Source organism: Vombatus ursinus, unplaced genomic scaffold (assembly GCF_900497805.2).
Source record: "Vombatus ursinus unplaced genomic scaffold, bare-nosed wombat genome assembly UNPS02014786.1, whole genome shotgun sequence".
NCBI lineage: Eukaryota > Metazoa > Chordata > Mammalia > Diprotodontia > Vombatidae > Vombatus > Vombatus ursinus.
This window is the reverse complement of record NW_020954564.1, coordinates 18,584,704-18,600,351: the sequence shown is the minus strand read 5'-3', so window position 1 is coordinate 18,600,351 and position 15,648 is coordinate 18,584,704. Positions and strand designations below refer to the sequence as shown.

The window sequence follows — 15,648 nt, the reverse complement described above, 5'->3', positions numbered from 1 at the left end:
CACATAGTAGGTGCTTAATAAACATTTGTAGAATTGAATTCTATTTTTGTTTAATGAATAAAATTCATCATATGCCTATTTGTATTGCTGGTTCTGTCTTCTGTACTTTATAGGACTTAGATGCTAGGTCCTCTTCTCTGACCCCATCTTCTCTCTGCTCACAGCATTTCTATGTTGAGTTAATAGGTATCAAGCCTGAAGCACCAGAGAGAGGGTCCTGGACTGAGGAGACAGAAATCTCAGCCCCAGAGTGAAGGTCCCAGATAAAAGTGATCTTGCATCTAGTCCCCAGGTGCTGGGGAACAGGGACTCATCCCAGGAGGAGACACACCTGGCGTGAAACCTTTAGTCAGAGTTTCAGGAATGAGCAAGTCCTAGAAGATTCATGTTGGATCAGTTCCTGTTACCTTGCCTGGGAAAACAGGACTGGGGTGACATCAGACTATCCAGAAACCAGTGAGCACTGTTTAACCTTAGAGAATCTGACCCAAATGCTTCAGGAAAGAGGTGAGAATTACAGAAGGGGGAGATGCTATGGTTTCCCTAATAAGGAGGTGATGCCTTGAACCATTTAATGGGACTTTTTCCTCTAAAACTGACAGGATTGAGTTTGAGAGTATATGTATATATATGTATGATGGCATATGATGTGTATGTATGATGTGTCTGTGGGTACCCAAGCAGAGATCCAAGTCTACATATCTGGGTGCCGGGACAAAGGTGTGAGTCTGTGACAGGGTGTCAGAGGCTTGGGCCTATGTGTGTTACTGCTTTCTGTCATGAAGTGTATAAGAGGAGTCACACCAATCTCTTTTGTGAGTAGCTTCAGCTTGATCTGTTTGAGAACCACAAAACAAGATCTCCCTTCATTTTTTTTTCTCTTCAACAGCTCAACTTTCTCAGAAATCAGCATTTCCCCTAACTGTTTCACTGATCAGAAAGTAATGTACCCTGGCCTAGTAACAATGAGATCCCAGGTGAGTAGGAGTTTCTTCTTAGTCTCCAGAAATGCCATCTTATGGCAGGAATGTTTTCTGTTATCCTGGAAGTATTGTTTAGGTACCTAAGGCCCAGCTGTTTTGCCCCCAGGAGACAGAGAGTGTTCTTAACTTAATAACACCATTTCACAGAATTCCTTTCTTCTCATAATATCAATGAACTCAGTCAGGTGGAAGTCAAGTCTACTATATGCTCAGTAATTTCTGTGAACAATCCTAGCCAGTGAGCAAAACAAAAGAAATGGAAAACAGGCCTTGCCCTCAAGGACCTTTGCAGTCTCACTAGACGAGAACATGTAAATTTATTTTGTGGTTTTTTAACACAGGTGAAAAACTTAAATAGTGCAGAGAAATGTATGAGTCAGGGTTGAGAAGAATGGAGCAGAAAATAAATATCAAAAATTCAGAGGAAGGAGAGGCTAGACAAGATTTAAATAATTGTAGAGGATGGCAAAGGACATTCTGGGCAGGGAGAACATCATGTGCAAAGACTTAGAGCTGGAGTGACTCTGTTCTTTGTAGAAACCAGTAAGAAGTTTGGCTTAGTTGGAGGAGAGGGGTACTTTATTTATTTTTGGTTTGTTTGGTTTTTTTGTTTGTTTTTTTTTTAACTAGGCAGTGGGGTTAAGTGACTTGCCCAGTGTCACACAGCTAGTCTGTGTCAAGTGTCTGAGGCTGGATTTGAACTCAGGTCCTCCTGACTCCAGGGTCGATGCTCTATCCACTGCTCCACCTAGTTGCCCCATACTTTATTGTTTTTTAAAATGTGTTTTGTTGATGTCTTTGTCTTTGTATCACAGTCATTTCCTCTCCTACCCTTCCAGATTAAACCCATTATTGTGGCAAAATTAAAATATTTGAAACAGAATCCTTGTAACAGTGTATACAATATTCTTTTCTATTAGTTTCCCACCTCTTCATTGTGAGGGAGGAGGTATTTTTCTTTCTCTCTTCTCCAGGACCTTTACTAATATTTTTCCTTTACTCAGAGTTCATCTTCCTTTTGTTGATCTGCGTAGTTATAGTCATATACTTTGCTTTCTTGATTATGCTTATTTTGCTCAGAATTATTTTGTATAAATCTCACATTTCTCTAAATTCCTCATATTTATTTCTTACTGAACAATAATATTCCACTACCTTATTATAGCATAGGTTTGTTTGTTTGTTTTCAGCCATTCCCCAACACCAACTTTGTTTCCAAGTCTTGATCAGTTCAGCACTCTTCCCTGATATCTTGGTATGCCTTTGCACTTAGTTCCTGACTTCACTTCTACCACTCACTTTTGGAGTCCTTAATTGTTTGCATCTCTCTAATAACTCAGGCTGCCTGTTGCAAACTACTGTATTCTTCTCTGTATTCATTTCATAAGACCTTTTCTTAGATCCAGGGAGCCTTTGTTCTTCTGTGATCTATTGGTCATTTGCTTTTATTTTAAAAAGACCTCTTGTGTTGCTTGAGCTCCAGTCTGCGGGTGATTTAATTGTTAATTCTTTGGCACATCCACCAGAGATGAGTTGTATAATGAGTTTTATAAGACTAATTATTGCTTAACCATTGTTCTTGGCAAATTATGCCAAAGGTAAATAGTACATATAAACCTACTTCAGTTGTCACCTTAGCATTACAAGAAATGTTTGATATCTTATTTGTTCTTTATACATATCCATTAGCTTGTGGATGTTCTAAGCAGGAGCCAACCCCCTGTTCCCTCCTGTAATCTCCAGCAAAATGTGTTAATAAACTGTGGTCCCCAGTGTTATATGATCTACTCTAGGGACCTTTATGCTTAAATCATTTTCTTCAGATTATACAGGTTTTCTGTGAAGCTAATGTGAGGTTCAGGATCAGGTGGCACAGAAAAGAGAAGTAATTGCCTGCCATAAATATTCTCTGAGAAGGTGGCATCTCCATTATGAGGCCCAATCACCTGTGATAAGAGGATTCATGAGAAAACAAGCTCTAGTGTCTGACTGAGAGATTTTGACTTGCTGGCACTGCCCAGTCCAGACAGAGAACTTCCTATAACATGACAAACAATTAGAAGCAAGGGAAGGTAGCTCTATACAGATTCCCTCACTGATTTGAAAGCACCACACAACCCTTCCCCATCCCAGGGGAAAAAAAAGAAACATAAAAAACAAAAAAATCATTTGGAAACTAATAGTAACAGCTAGCATTTATACAGCTCTTTCATGTTTTTTTTTTCCCTCAGAGCTTTAGATATTGTCTCATTTGATCCTCATAAGAATCCTGTAAGGTAGGTGCTATCATTGACCTCACTTTACAGATGAAGAAACTGAAACTGAGAGATACTAAGCAACTTGCACGATGACACAGCTAGTAAATGACTGGGACAGGATTCAGTCTCAGGTGTTCCTCTCTCCAAGTCCAGCACTTTATCCGCTTCCTGGAATTCCAGAGCTCTCCCTGAACTTGACACCAGTAATCAATGTGCATGACCTAACCTTGTCTCCCACACTTGCAAGCTAAATGGGGACCATCCACCACTTCCAGTGTCCCTGCGGGTCTGGGTTAAGAAACTCCTGAATTAAGCAACCCTGTCTCTATTACATCCCACATATAGGCCTAAGTTTCTCAGCCTAAAGCTACCGTCCATTGACAAGGCACCAAGAGGCAGTGAGTTCCTTAACCCACTAAGCTTGAGGAGTCTAGTCCCATTCCAACCCAGGAAGGCCTTCACCCCTTATGGTTCAAGGAATCTGTAGGGTTCCTTGCCCATATAGATGCCTATTGAAGACAACTAAGATTTTCTGCTAAGTCCCTGTGTCGTCCATCACCATCCTTTTTGGCTAGGCAATCAGGGTTAAGTGACTTGCCCAGGGTCACACAGCTAGGAAGTGTCAAGTGTCTAAGGCCCAATTTGAACTCAGGTCCTCCTGACTTCAGGGCTGGTGCCCTATCCACTGCGCCACCTAGCTGCCCCTCTCCATCACCATCTTTACCAGAGTGGGGGACTCCTGACATCATAGCCCTTTCCCTACTCCCCTCTCCCTTGTATCCCAATACTCGGGTCCACCTAGCCAATGGCTTAAAGCTTCTTATTCTTCAACCCCATCCCATCATTACCACCCCCCTCCCATTTATACTCTTAGCATGGGCTGAAAGCTATGGAATTCTGTACTTTTCCCCATAGTGGAAGGAATAACTCCTCCAATTCAATCATAGGAAGAACCCAACTCTGTTCTAAACCCTGAGCCTGACTAGAGACCCCTATACTCTGCTGCAACAACCATAGCTTGCACCTTGATCAGGCTTGCTAGATCACATGCTTTCTACCTTTCTAATTCCTGAACAGAAAAAGGAATTCTGTTTAAAAAATTATAATACAATAAAGAAATTCTATAACATAAAATATCCAAGGGATAGAAATTCTTTTGGAAATGTAAGCTGAAGCATTAACAAGTGGTAGAAGCACAAAAGGATAATTAAGTTGGATAGTAAATATATTGAGAAACAGCATGGTGTAGTAGATAGATAGCCAGACTTAGAGTCATGGAAGCAACAAACTACAGAATAAATCAAATTGAGTTGAAAATTCAATATATGATAAAAAATAAAATTGGAGAACCAGCCTATGTCAGTATAACTGAAAAAGCAACTAATAGGTATGCCTGCCAGAGTAGCAGATGTGGAAAACAGAGGTACATGCATCAGACTAATTGTAGTTCTAGAAAACACCGAATAAGAAAAAACCTGCTCTTTTAAGGTTAAGCACTGGTTGAATGGCTCCATATTTTCATTTGTGGATCACTGATAACACATAGGGTGTTTTCTTTGTTTTAGTTAACTTTTCTTTTTAAAAAATCTTGACAAGGATGAACATTTCCTCATATATAGAAAAATTCATATATGAAACGATCCATATCTTTTTTTAAATGTCTACATTAAATTTAACACAGTACCAACACTACCCTGCTTATGTTTGTCACCTTCTAACTTCTTTTTTCTGTGTATTTTTAAAATGTTTCATTAAATCTCTGCTTTCTTTTTGTCTTTTTTTTTTTTTTTTTGCATCACTGAGAGGCATAGTGAATAGAGAGCTGGCCTTGGAGCTAGAAAGACCTGGGTTCAAGTCCCCCTTCTGACACTTAATGGTTGTTCCATCCTAGCAATTCACTTAACTTGCTTTGGTATAGGAAGTTTGTCACTAGGAGCTCCCTACACCAGTGAAATCACAGGTCAAATATCTGCCCTTTTTGAGTCTCTATCACCAACTGCCACCATTCCATTAGTCTCTAAAACTCTGTTCACCCCCTAAATCCCATAACAAAAAGCCTCCCTTGTAACAAATAATTATAGTCAAGCAAAACAAATTCTCAGATTGATCATGTCTGAAAAATTGTCTCATTTTGCAATTACAGTCCATCACCTCTTTGCCAAGAGGTAGACACCATGCTTCATCATCAGTGTTCTATAGTGATTAGTTACTGCATTGATAAGAGTTCATAAGTCTTTCTAAGTTGTTTTCCTTTACAGTGTTGTCATTGGATCTGCTCATGTTACTCTTCTATAGTCAGCTTTCTCGGAGTCAATCCCATTTATCATTTTTATAGCAGTTATCTTCCATTACATTCATTGGCAGTAATTTGTTGAGCTGTTTCACAGTTGATAGGTCCCTACTGTCCAGGTTCTTTGCTACAACAACAAAGAGTGCTGTCATAAATATTTTACATATATATCCTTTCCCTCAGTGTTTGATCTCTTTGGCTAGGAGAGATATTGCATGATCAAAGAGTATGCATAATTTAGTGACTTTTTTGCTTCCAGGGGAAAAATAATGTTTTCTCTTTAAGAATACTGACTGTCTCATACTTCTATCGTATCTCCTATATGGTCAAGATCACTATTAGGTACATAGTAGAAATTATAATAATTTATTTAATTTGAAACACTCATAGGATCGTAGATTATAGATGACCTTAGAGGTCATCAAGGTTTCTGTGATCTTATAGAAGAGGCCTAGACAGGTTTAGTAACTTGCCTAGGGTCACTAAATATCAGAAGCAGGACTTGAATCCATTTAAACCACTGTATGATACCTGTCTGTGTATTCAAATCCTTGAACATTATCCAGACAGGTAATCTTGTTTACTCACTGAAGTTCCCATTTGCCCCCAAAACCATGTCAATGGATTGTGGTTGAATAAGAATGTTTTTGACATTTCAGGAATCATTGACATTCAAGGATGTGGCTGTGTACTTTACCCAGGAGGAATGGGGGCAACTAGACCCTGGTCAGAAATATCTATACAGAGATGTAATGCTAGAGAATTATAGGAATCTGGTCTCATTGGGTAAGTATGGTTTTCTCATATGACTTAGAATCATTTTGTCCGTTGAAATATCTTTCTTTCCTCAGTTAATAAAGGGTATGAAGCTGCTGAAGAGTTTATCCATGAAGAAACATGGGGTTCAGTTATCAGATTCCTAATCTCTTTATGGCAGAGAAATAGGATGTTCCTGATTTTCAGGTGAAAGGTCTATACCTTGTAGCATAAGAAATAGGCACTTCCTTTGTGCTACATTTATTATTGCCTCTTTCATCTTTCAGAAGTTCTGAGGAACAGTGGCATGGAAGTTTTTGGGATAGAACTTTGTCCCCAAAAAGCCACCTAAGTCATTTGTCTTTCTACTTGAGCAGGGTATCACATTTCCAAGCCAGATGTGATCTCCCATTTGGAGCAAGGAGAAGAACCTTGGATGGTAGGGAGAGAAATCCTAAGAGGTAATTCTCCAGGTGAGTGAGAGAGAACCAAGCAAATGAGTATTATTATAAATAACAATTGTGAAAGAAAGTAAACCTCATTCAGCATTTGGCTGAATTTTATCAGAAAACCCTTTATTATCTTAAAACCTATTGCAGATAGAGGAATTGACCAATTTGAAGGACAACCATTTTGGTCCTTTTTTTTTTTTCCTTGTAATCATAAAGCGTTTCTATGAATACATAGGTATATGTTATATCTTGTTTTCTGTCTGTGACTTTCTTGGATATGTGTCCAACCTGATCATGGAGAACTTTAAATGTCAAATAAAAAGTGTATATTTTATCTTAGAGGCAATAGGGGTCACCAGAACTTTTTGATCAAAGGAATGACATAGTCGTGGAAATAGCAATTTGACAACTAAGTCAGTGATAGATTAGAGAGGGGAGAGACCAGAGATGGGAAGACAAATTAGGAGAATGTTGGAGTACTCCAGATGCTAATTGAGAACTGTCTTTTGATCTACTTCCAGCTCATATTTATAGCAATTATAAAACAAATGATGAAATTCCATGGCATCAAAAAAGAAAAAAAGTAGTCAGTTTTCAGTTATGCTTTTGTAATATTTATCTCGCAAAAAGGGAATATTAATTATGTGGACACATCCTCAAAAAAGACTTGATTAGCTAGCCTCTTGGGGACCAAGTATATTCCTTTCCCTAATCCATTCTTGCAATACAAAGGAGACCTTCAAAGCTATAAGCTTTCTTTAATCATGAGATATTTTAGAGTTCTTTTGATGCTAGGATTCTCCTTTAAGTACCCTATACTTGTAGAGAAGACTGTGGTCACTTAGCATGAGTTCCCTCAAATGCCATTCTTGCTTTTATCTCAGCATAACACAGACATGGTTACTACTATTATTGGTTCCAGTGGTTTATAAACACTATTGCTTTTTATTTTTATACCATAGTTGTTTCCCCTTAATCCTCCTCCTCTCCCTCAAACCCTACCATTTTACCCCTCCTTTCCACACATCCATTGGACCCTTTCTTGTAACAAAGAAAAGCATTTCAGTAAAACCAACCATTAGATACCATTTTTGACAGGGTTTACTGCATTCCACATATATGTACTCCCTACTTTTCTACTGAGTAGTGGAATATGTTTTATTTTCATTTTTCTAAATATCTCCTGTTGTACTTCAGAGTTCAGTTGCCTTTTAGTGTTATTAATCATTTATGTGTTTGTAGTCATTGTCTGTATTATTCTCTTGATTCTGCTTTCTTTATGGCATCACTTCATATAGCCTTGCCAAGTTTGTCTGAATTCCTTATAGTCATTTCTTATAGGACAATAATATTCTATTACATTAATATGCTATGGTTTCCTCAGCCATTTCCCAAATTTATGGACAACTATTTTGGTTCTAATTTTGTTGTAGCCACAAAGAATGCATGTGAATATATGGTATAGATTGTATCTTGTTCTCTGTCTTTTATTTTCTTGGGTATATGCTTAGTAATGGGATTGCTGAGTCGCAGGGTAAGAACAGACTAGTGATTTTTCTCATATAATTCCGAATTGTTTTCCAGAATGGTTGGACCAATTCATAGCTCCGTGAGCTACTCAACAATGTTTTGTCCAGACTGGGTGCAGGGGCCTATACCTTTCAAGACAAAGGCCAAGATTTATTTGTTTGTATTCCATTTTTGATACCCACCCTATTTATAGTCTAACTGTAGCATCCATGAGGGCAGCATCAACTAGTCTAGATTTCATGTTGCAGTCATGATTGGTTAATCTCTAAGGGCTTCCCTATCTACAGCTATTAAATCCATGTTAAGCCTCTGTCTAGTGTACACTGTAATCTCTAATCCAGTAGGAGGGATGGACTTCTTAATTTCTTTATGTTGGATAGTCAAATGAGCACATAAATTAAGAGATTTTGTTAGTACTGAATAGTAGAAAATATATATGCATATATATATATATACACACACACAAAAGAAAATAAAATATAGAAACTGACTATACACAAGATATCTCACTGTATATGAGAGAAAGATAATGGGATATAGAAGTTAATTGCAGAACAGGACAGGATCTGGTTTTCAAAAAAGGACATGGAAACCAGCTGTTGCTTAAAAAAAAAAAACCAGGATGTAGGAGAATAAACATGTCATTCATTCTTTCAGACAAATTCAGGTATGATTTCTTGACCAAGTATGGGAACCAATAAATCTATTAATGATTCCAGGTTGATCAGAATGTAGAGAGTGTGTGAGGGAAAGGGGAAGTGAAAGAAGGGGGAAGGAGGGAGGAACATTTATATAGTGCCTATTGTGTGCCAGGCACTGTGCTAAGCACTTTATAAATATTATCTCCTGCTATTATTGTCTCTTTTACAGGTGAAGAAACTGAGGTAAACAGACGTTAAGTGACTTCCCCAAGGTCGCACAGCTAGTATATAGCTGAAGCCAGATTTGAACTCGGGTCTTCCTGACTCCCAGCATTCTATCCACTGTGACATCAAGATGTGAGATTCGTATAAAATAGGTTTAGAAAGACAGACTAGAACCCAATTGTGGAGGACTTTAAACACCCAGAAAAAGGAGTTTGTGTTTTATCCTAGAGGCATTAGGGTACCACTAGAACTTTATGATCAAAGGAGTGACATGGACTAACCTGTGCTTTGGAAATACCAATTTGGCAGCTAGGGGGAATGATAGCTTAGAGAAGGGAAAGACCAGAGATGGGAAAACCAATTAGGAGACTGTTGGAGTACTCTAAGCAAGAGGTAATAAGGTCCTGAACTAAGATGATTGTAAAATGAGTAAAGATAAGGGTATGTATGTGAGATATGGATGAAGACTTGGCAAGACTTGGTATCTTATTAGATGTGGTGGGGCTAGTGAACATGTTGAAGATGACTCAGATTGTGAAGCTGAGTTCCTGGAAGAATATATTCTTGACAGAAATAGGTCAGTTAGGAGGAAGGTTGTATTTAAGGGTAAAGACAGTGAGTTCTGTTTTGGACAAATTGAGTTTGAAATGTCTGTGGTACATCCAGTTAGAAATAACTAAAGGTGATTGGTTATGTGGGACCAGAGTTCAGGAGAGACTGGCACTGTATATAGAGAGTTCTCACTTTACATAAGTGGACTGTTCCACAGACTTCTATGTGAAGTGATTTTTACAGATGTGGGGAAGGGAGGGAGGGAAGCAAGAAGGGGACATTGCACCTCTGGAGAGAGGAGGTTGGCACATGGTTCAAGGACATGTGGAGGCCAAGGACAGAGAAGCAAGAGCAGGGGGAGGAACATGTAAGGGCAGGGGCCACCCGCGAGAGGCCTGGATGAAATTGAAAGGAAGAACATGCTGAGGGCAGACATGGATACAGACAGGAGAGAATGGGTGACACACAGGGGCCAGGGACATACACACAGTGCCTGAGTGTGGACAGATGGAAGACAGACAGGGACCCCTGCAGATGGAGTGGAGCAAAGTTCTCCCTCAGCACTGTAGGTCTCAGTAGAGGTCTTTCATTGTGACAGTTGGTTTCGTTTTGTTTTGGAGGGAGACAGGAGCAGAGAGAGAAAGCACAGTACTGTACAGAAAAGCTAACAAAACTGGTTTTTTGGAATGCAGATTTCTTTCAGAATTCTTTATATGAAGTTGAATTTACATAATGCTAATTTATTCAAAGCAAGAACTGTCTACATCAATTTGGAATGCCTTTGCATAGAACTGATAATTAAGATTATGGAAACTAATGAGGTCACTAAGAAAGAAAGTGTAGAGAGAGAGAAAGGGCCCGTGACAGTGCCATCCTGGGTCATAGGCACAATTAAGGTGCCTTATATAAAGGAGACTGAGATGGAGTGATTAGATAGATAGGAGAACCAGGAGAAGGTTGTGTGGGATTAAAAAAAAGAAGAGAGCATATAAGAAGGTGGTCAATAGTGTCAGATACAGCAGAGAAGTCAGAAAGGATGAAGATTGAAAATAGTATCAGATATGGTAAATCAAAGATCATTGAATCTTTGGAGAGAGCAATTTCAGATCATTACTGAGGTTGGAAGCTAGACTGCAAAGGATTGAGAAAAACCATGAAAAGATAGTATCCTTTAGGAGGGAGAGGTTGGTCAGAAACACCCCAATTATTCCTTTTAAAAAAAAACCTTTTAGGGGCAGCTAGGTGGCGCAGTGAATAGGGCTCTGACCTTGGAGTCAGGAGGACCTGAGTTAAAATCCAGCCTCAGACACCTAACATTTACCGGCTGTGTGACCCTGGGCAAGTCACTTAACCCCGATTGCCTCACCAAAAACAAAAAACAAAAAAAACCTTTTGTAATAGTAAAAGTAGCTAATGTTTATATAGTGCTTTAAAGTTTGCAAAGTAGTTTACAATCTTAAGATTCTGTCCTTGAGACTTTACTCAAAACCCATGTAACCCATTGTGTCCTAGTAATGTTACTGTATTCTGTGTATTTCCTTGCACTTCTGGCATCTGACCCATATCTTAATGCCTACCCAACCTCCCATCCTCCATGTATTTTTTAAGACTACTTTCATGTTGAACTTTCCTTTCTTTGACATCTCAGACATTTAAAGTCTGTATTTAGTGCAGTTTTTCCTTCCTTTTAAGTATCTGTAGGACTCAGCTCTTATTCTCCAGTGTTACCACAATTTTGGGGTAATTAATCATTACTTATTACAACATAAAATTGTTTTCCTTATTGGCAATCCATTTTGTTTTATTGTCACATTACCTAAAGTACTGGGAAGCTAGGTGGCACAGTAGACAGAGTGCCAGGCAAGGGTCAGGATTGTCTTCCTGAGTTCAAATTTGGCCTCAGACACTAGCTGTGTGACACTGGGCAAGTCACTTAATGTTGTTTGCCTCAGTTTCCTCATTTGTAAAATGAACTGGAGAAGGAAATGGCAAACCACTTCAGTATCTCTGTCAAGAAAATCCCAAATAGGATCATGAAAAGTGGGACACAACTGAAAAACAACAGAACAGCAACACTTAAAATACTGCATTCATCCTTTCACTACTGATCATTAAAAAAATATGTTTACTACTTATGGTCTGCTGTATCATGTCTTAACTCCTCTACTTAGCATTCAAAGTACTCTTTAGTTATCCACCCATATTTCTCTCTGTTCCCTAACAACACTCTCTACTGCAATTCAAAAATACTGATATTCTCTTTTTATAACATACAATTTCCTGCAACTTTGTGTTTATGTTGTACTCACTGTCTGGATGGTACTTCACTACTTTCAGCCTCTAATATTTGGCCTTCTCTATAGTACTTAAGAATTTACTTAAAAAAAAAAAAGCCAAGGTATAACTAACCCATTGTCTCTTTACTTGACCTTAGAGTAATTTGCATCCTCAAAACATAAAAAAGTATTGAGTAGATTTTGTGGCCAGTAATGTTCTCAGTCACTTCATGGAAGTGCTGCCATTTTTCTCACTTTTCTTTATCAGTAACTCTCTCACCATTCTAAAATGTTCTATAAAATTTGTGTAGCAAACTTTTTATTATTCTGTAATATCACATAGCAGAACCTAATCCTGCAAATTTAGGTTATATAACCTTAGTTGTGTCCACATTGAGGATTGCCACTATATCCTTTAAACAGTCACTGATTTCCCTGGTTGGTAACATCCATCCATCCGTCAATCAGTCATTCAACAAATATTTATTAAATACCTAGTCCCAAGTTTTGTTCTAGACATTAGCTATACAGATGTAGTGAATGAAATAATCCCTGTCACAAGGAATTTGCATTCTAAACCATCTCCATCAGACCTTGTATATATCACTTTAGTTTTAAATTTTTAATGTACTTTTCATGTAATATATAATACTATGTTTAATGTATCACTAGTGGTTTAGCCTCCATCCCCTTTACATTAACTGCACATTGCCCTTGTCACTATCCAGAAGGTGTGTGTAGTAAGTGCTTTTACTTAGAAGAAGCAAGAATTTCTGTGACTTACAGATTAGCCCTGATTTTTGTTAGGGAAATTGTAGGAGTGCTAGGACTGAAGTAGTATTCTTATAAACATGAAATTGTTGCTTATGTAGGATTCTTTTGGTGACATTGTACATGATCAGTTTAGGTGGGGTAAGAGATGGAAACCCCAGAAACTAGTTGGACTTCTATTAGAATAATTTGGACATGGGTTAATGGGACTCTGATCCCAGATTACCTTACACAATTCTGATATTTGCTCATAGTCAAATCCTCTGTTTAATCTATTACACTATTGACTATTACATTTCTTTCAGGTGGGATGACCAGGTATGAAACCAAGCAGGGCACTTCTGAAGAGGCATTAGCCCAGGTGACAGTGGAAAGATTTCCAAAAGGTGTTATCTGGTACTCTGAGTTAAGAGATACCTGGAAACATGTTGGCCCATTTGGAAGGCAAATGATAGTTCCTCAGGAGAAAATTATCCCAGGGAAGACAGACCCTAAGTGTAGTGAAATTAGTCTGAATTCAGTCCTTGTTACGGAACAGAAAGTTTCCATAAGAGAGAAATCCCAAGGATGTGATCTATATGGAAGAACCTTTCAATTTAGTTCACACCTAATTAGACATCAGAAAATCTGTGTATGGAAGAAACCTTATGAATGTCATGAATGTGGGAAAGCTTTTAGTAAGGGTGCACTCCTAAGGCAGCATCAGAGAGTCCATACTGGAGAGAAACCCTATAAATGTAATGAATGTGGAAAAGCTTTCACATTGCGTGGGAGCCTTACTGGACACAAGAGCATTCACACTGGAGAAAAACCCTATGAATGTAATGAATGTGGGAAAGCCTTCAGACTGCATGCACACCTTACTCAACATATGAGAATTCATACTGGAGAGAAACCCTATGAATGCAGTGAATGTGGGAAAGCCTTCAGATTGCATGGACACCTTACTAAGCACCTAAACATTCATCCTGGAGAGAAACCCTATGAATGTAATGAATGTGGAAAAGCTTTCAGTAAAGGTGCACTCCTTAAGCAACATCAGAGAGTCCATACAGCTGAAAGACCCTATAAATGTGATGATTGTGGAAAAACTTTCAGTATGAGTGCACTCCTTAAGCAGCATCAAGGAGTCCATACTGGAGAGAAACCCTATGAATGTAGTGAATGTGGGAAAGCCTTCAGACTTCGTGGAAGCCTTACTCAACATAAGAGCATTCATACTGGAGAGAAACCCTATGAATGTAATGAATGTGGGAAAGCTTTCAGTACAGGTGCAATTCTTAAGCAACATCAGAGAATCCATACTGGAGAGAAGCCCTACAAATGTGATGAATGTGGGAAAGCCTTCAGTCGGAGTTCAAGTCTTACTGAACATAAGAGAATCCATACTGGAGAAAAACCTTATGAATGTAATGAATGTGGGAAAGCCTTCAGACTGCATGGACACCTCACTAAACACCAGAGCATTCATCCTGGAGAGAAACCATATGAATGTAACGAATGTGGCAAAGCCTTCAGACTTTGTGGAAAACTTACACAACATAAGAGAATTCATACTGGAGAAAAACCATATAAATGTAGTGATTGTGGGAAAGCATTTGGTGATGGTGCACTTCTTATGCGGCATCAGAGAGTCCATACTGGAGAGAAACCCTACAAATGCAATGAATGTGGAAAAGCCTTTAGTCGTCGTGCAAACCTTACTCAACATAAAAGAGTCCATACTGGAGAAAAACCCTATGAATGTCAAGAATGTGGGGAAACTTTCAGTCAGAGTAAACAACTAAAGCGACATCAGACACTTCATACTGGAGAGAAACCCTACAAATGTAATGAATGTGGGAAAACCTTCCGTCAGAGTAGACAGTGTACTCAACATCAGAGAATTCATACTGGAGAGAGACCCTACACATGCAGTGAATGTGGAAAGACCTTCAGACTGCATACACAGCTTACTGAACACAAAAGCATTCATACTGGAGAGAAAGCTTATGAATGTAACGAATGCGGGAAAGCCTTCAGACTGCATGCAAACCTCTCTCGGCATCAAAGAATACATACAGGAGAGAAACCCTATAAATGTAATCAGTGTGGGAATGCCTTTAGGCACAGTTCAACTCTAGTCAGACATCAGAGACTTCATAGTGGAGAGTAATCCTGAGATTTTAGTGAATGGAGAAATTCTTCTGTTATATTTATCCCTTATTCAAATATTTGTGGTCATTAAGTCATAGTTTGTCACTAATTGATTTTGTCATGTCTTAGAGAAAAATATGCTTCCTCTCTGTATTTCTTTCTGCTCTACTATACACCTCAGTGCCTACAAGGGACTTCACATTAATTCAACTTAAAGCATATCACCTTATAATTAATATGGCAAATGATTAGTTCAGCTAACATCAGTTTCCTGATAATATGAGTAAGTTGTTATGTTGTTTGAATTCTTAAAAATTACCCAGTTTTACAGTTTTCAACACCTACTGAAATTTTTGCATGATTTCTGGTATTACCACACTAGTAGGCATGACTAACAAATACAGTTAGAAGTTGATCATTAGTTTTAATTGGCTTTAAGTGAGTTGACCATCTTTTTTTAGAAGTAAAGTTAAACAAATATGAGGTGGGATGTGTGCTTATAAAATTATTGTCAAGGATCATAGATTTAAAATGTCAAGGAACCTCAGAAGCCCTATCGTCCAACCCCATTTTACAAATGAGGAAACAAGCCTATACTGTTTGATTTTTCCAAGGTCACATAGGTGGTGACAGAAAGGACTTAAACCTAGATGTCTAAATTGAGAGGATTTAATGGAGTCAGGTTCCTCTGTCGCTTTTCCCTACTCCCTAAAATAAATAATAGTAACACCAGAGGGAAGATAAAAAGCTAAAAATAAATTACATGCACACATAAGAA

At 38.4% G+C, this 15,648-nt stretch overlaps 1 protein-coding gene across 1 annotated transcript in view; it reads left to right on the top strand.

Annotated features, from left to right (window-relative positions):
- The window catches only part of LOC114047013 (zinc finger protein 850-like), a 60,974-nt gene extending 45,326 nt beyond the window's left edge, over positions 1 to 15,648 (top strand). Inside the window, exons 9-12 of the mRNA XM_027867657.1 lie at positions 890 to 977; positions 6,191 to 6,317; positions 6,665 to 6,760; positions 13,040 to 15,648. Of these exons, the coding sequence (XP_027723458.1) occupies positions 890 to 977; positions 6,191 to 6,317; positions 6,665 to 6,760; positions 13,040 to 14,889 (2,161 nt within the window). The 3' untranslated portion in view covers positions 14,890 to 15,648. The remainder of the gene's footprint in view (positions 1 to 889; positions 978 to 6,190; positions 6,318 to 6,664; positions 6,761 to 13,039) is intronic.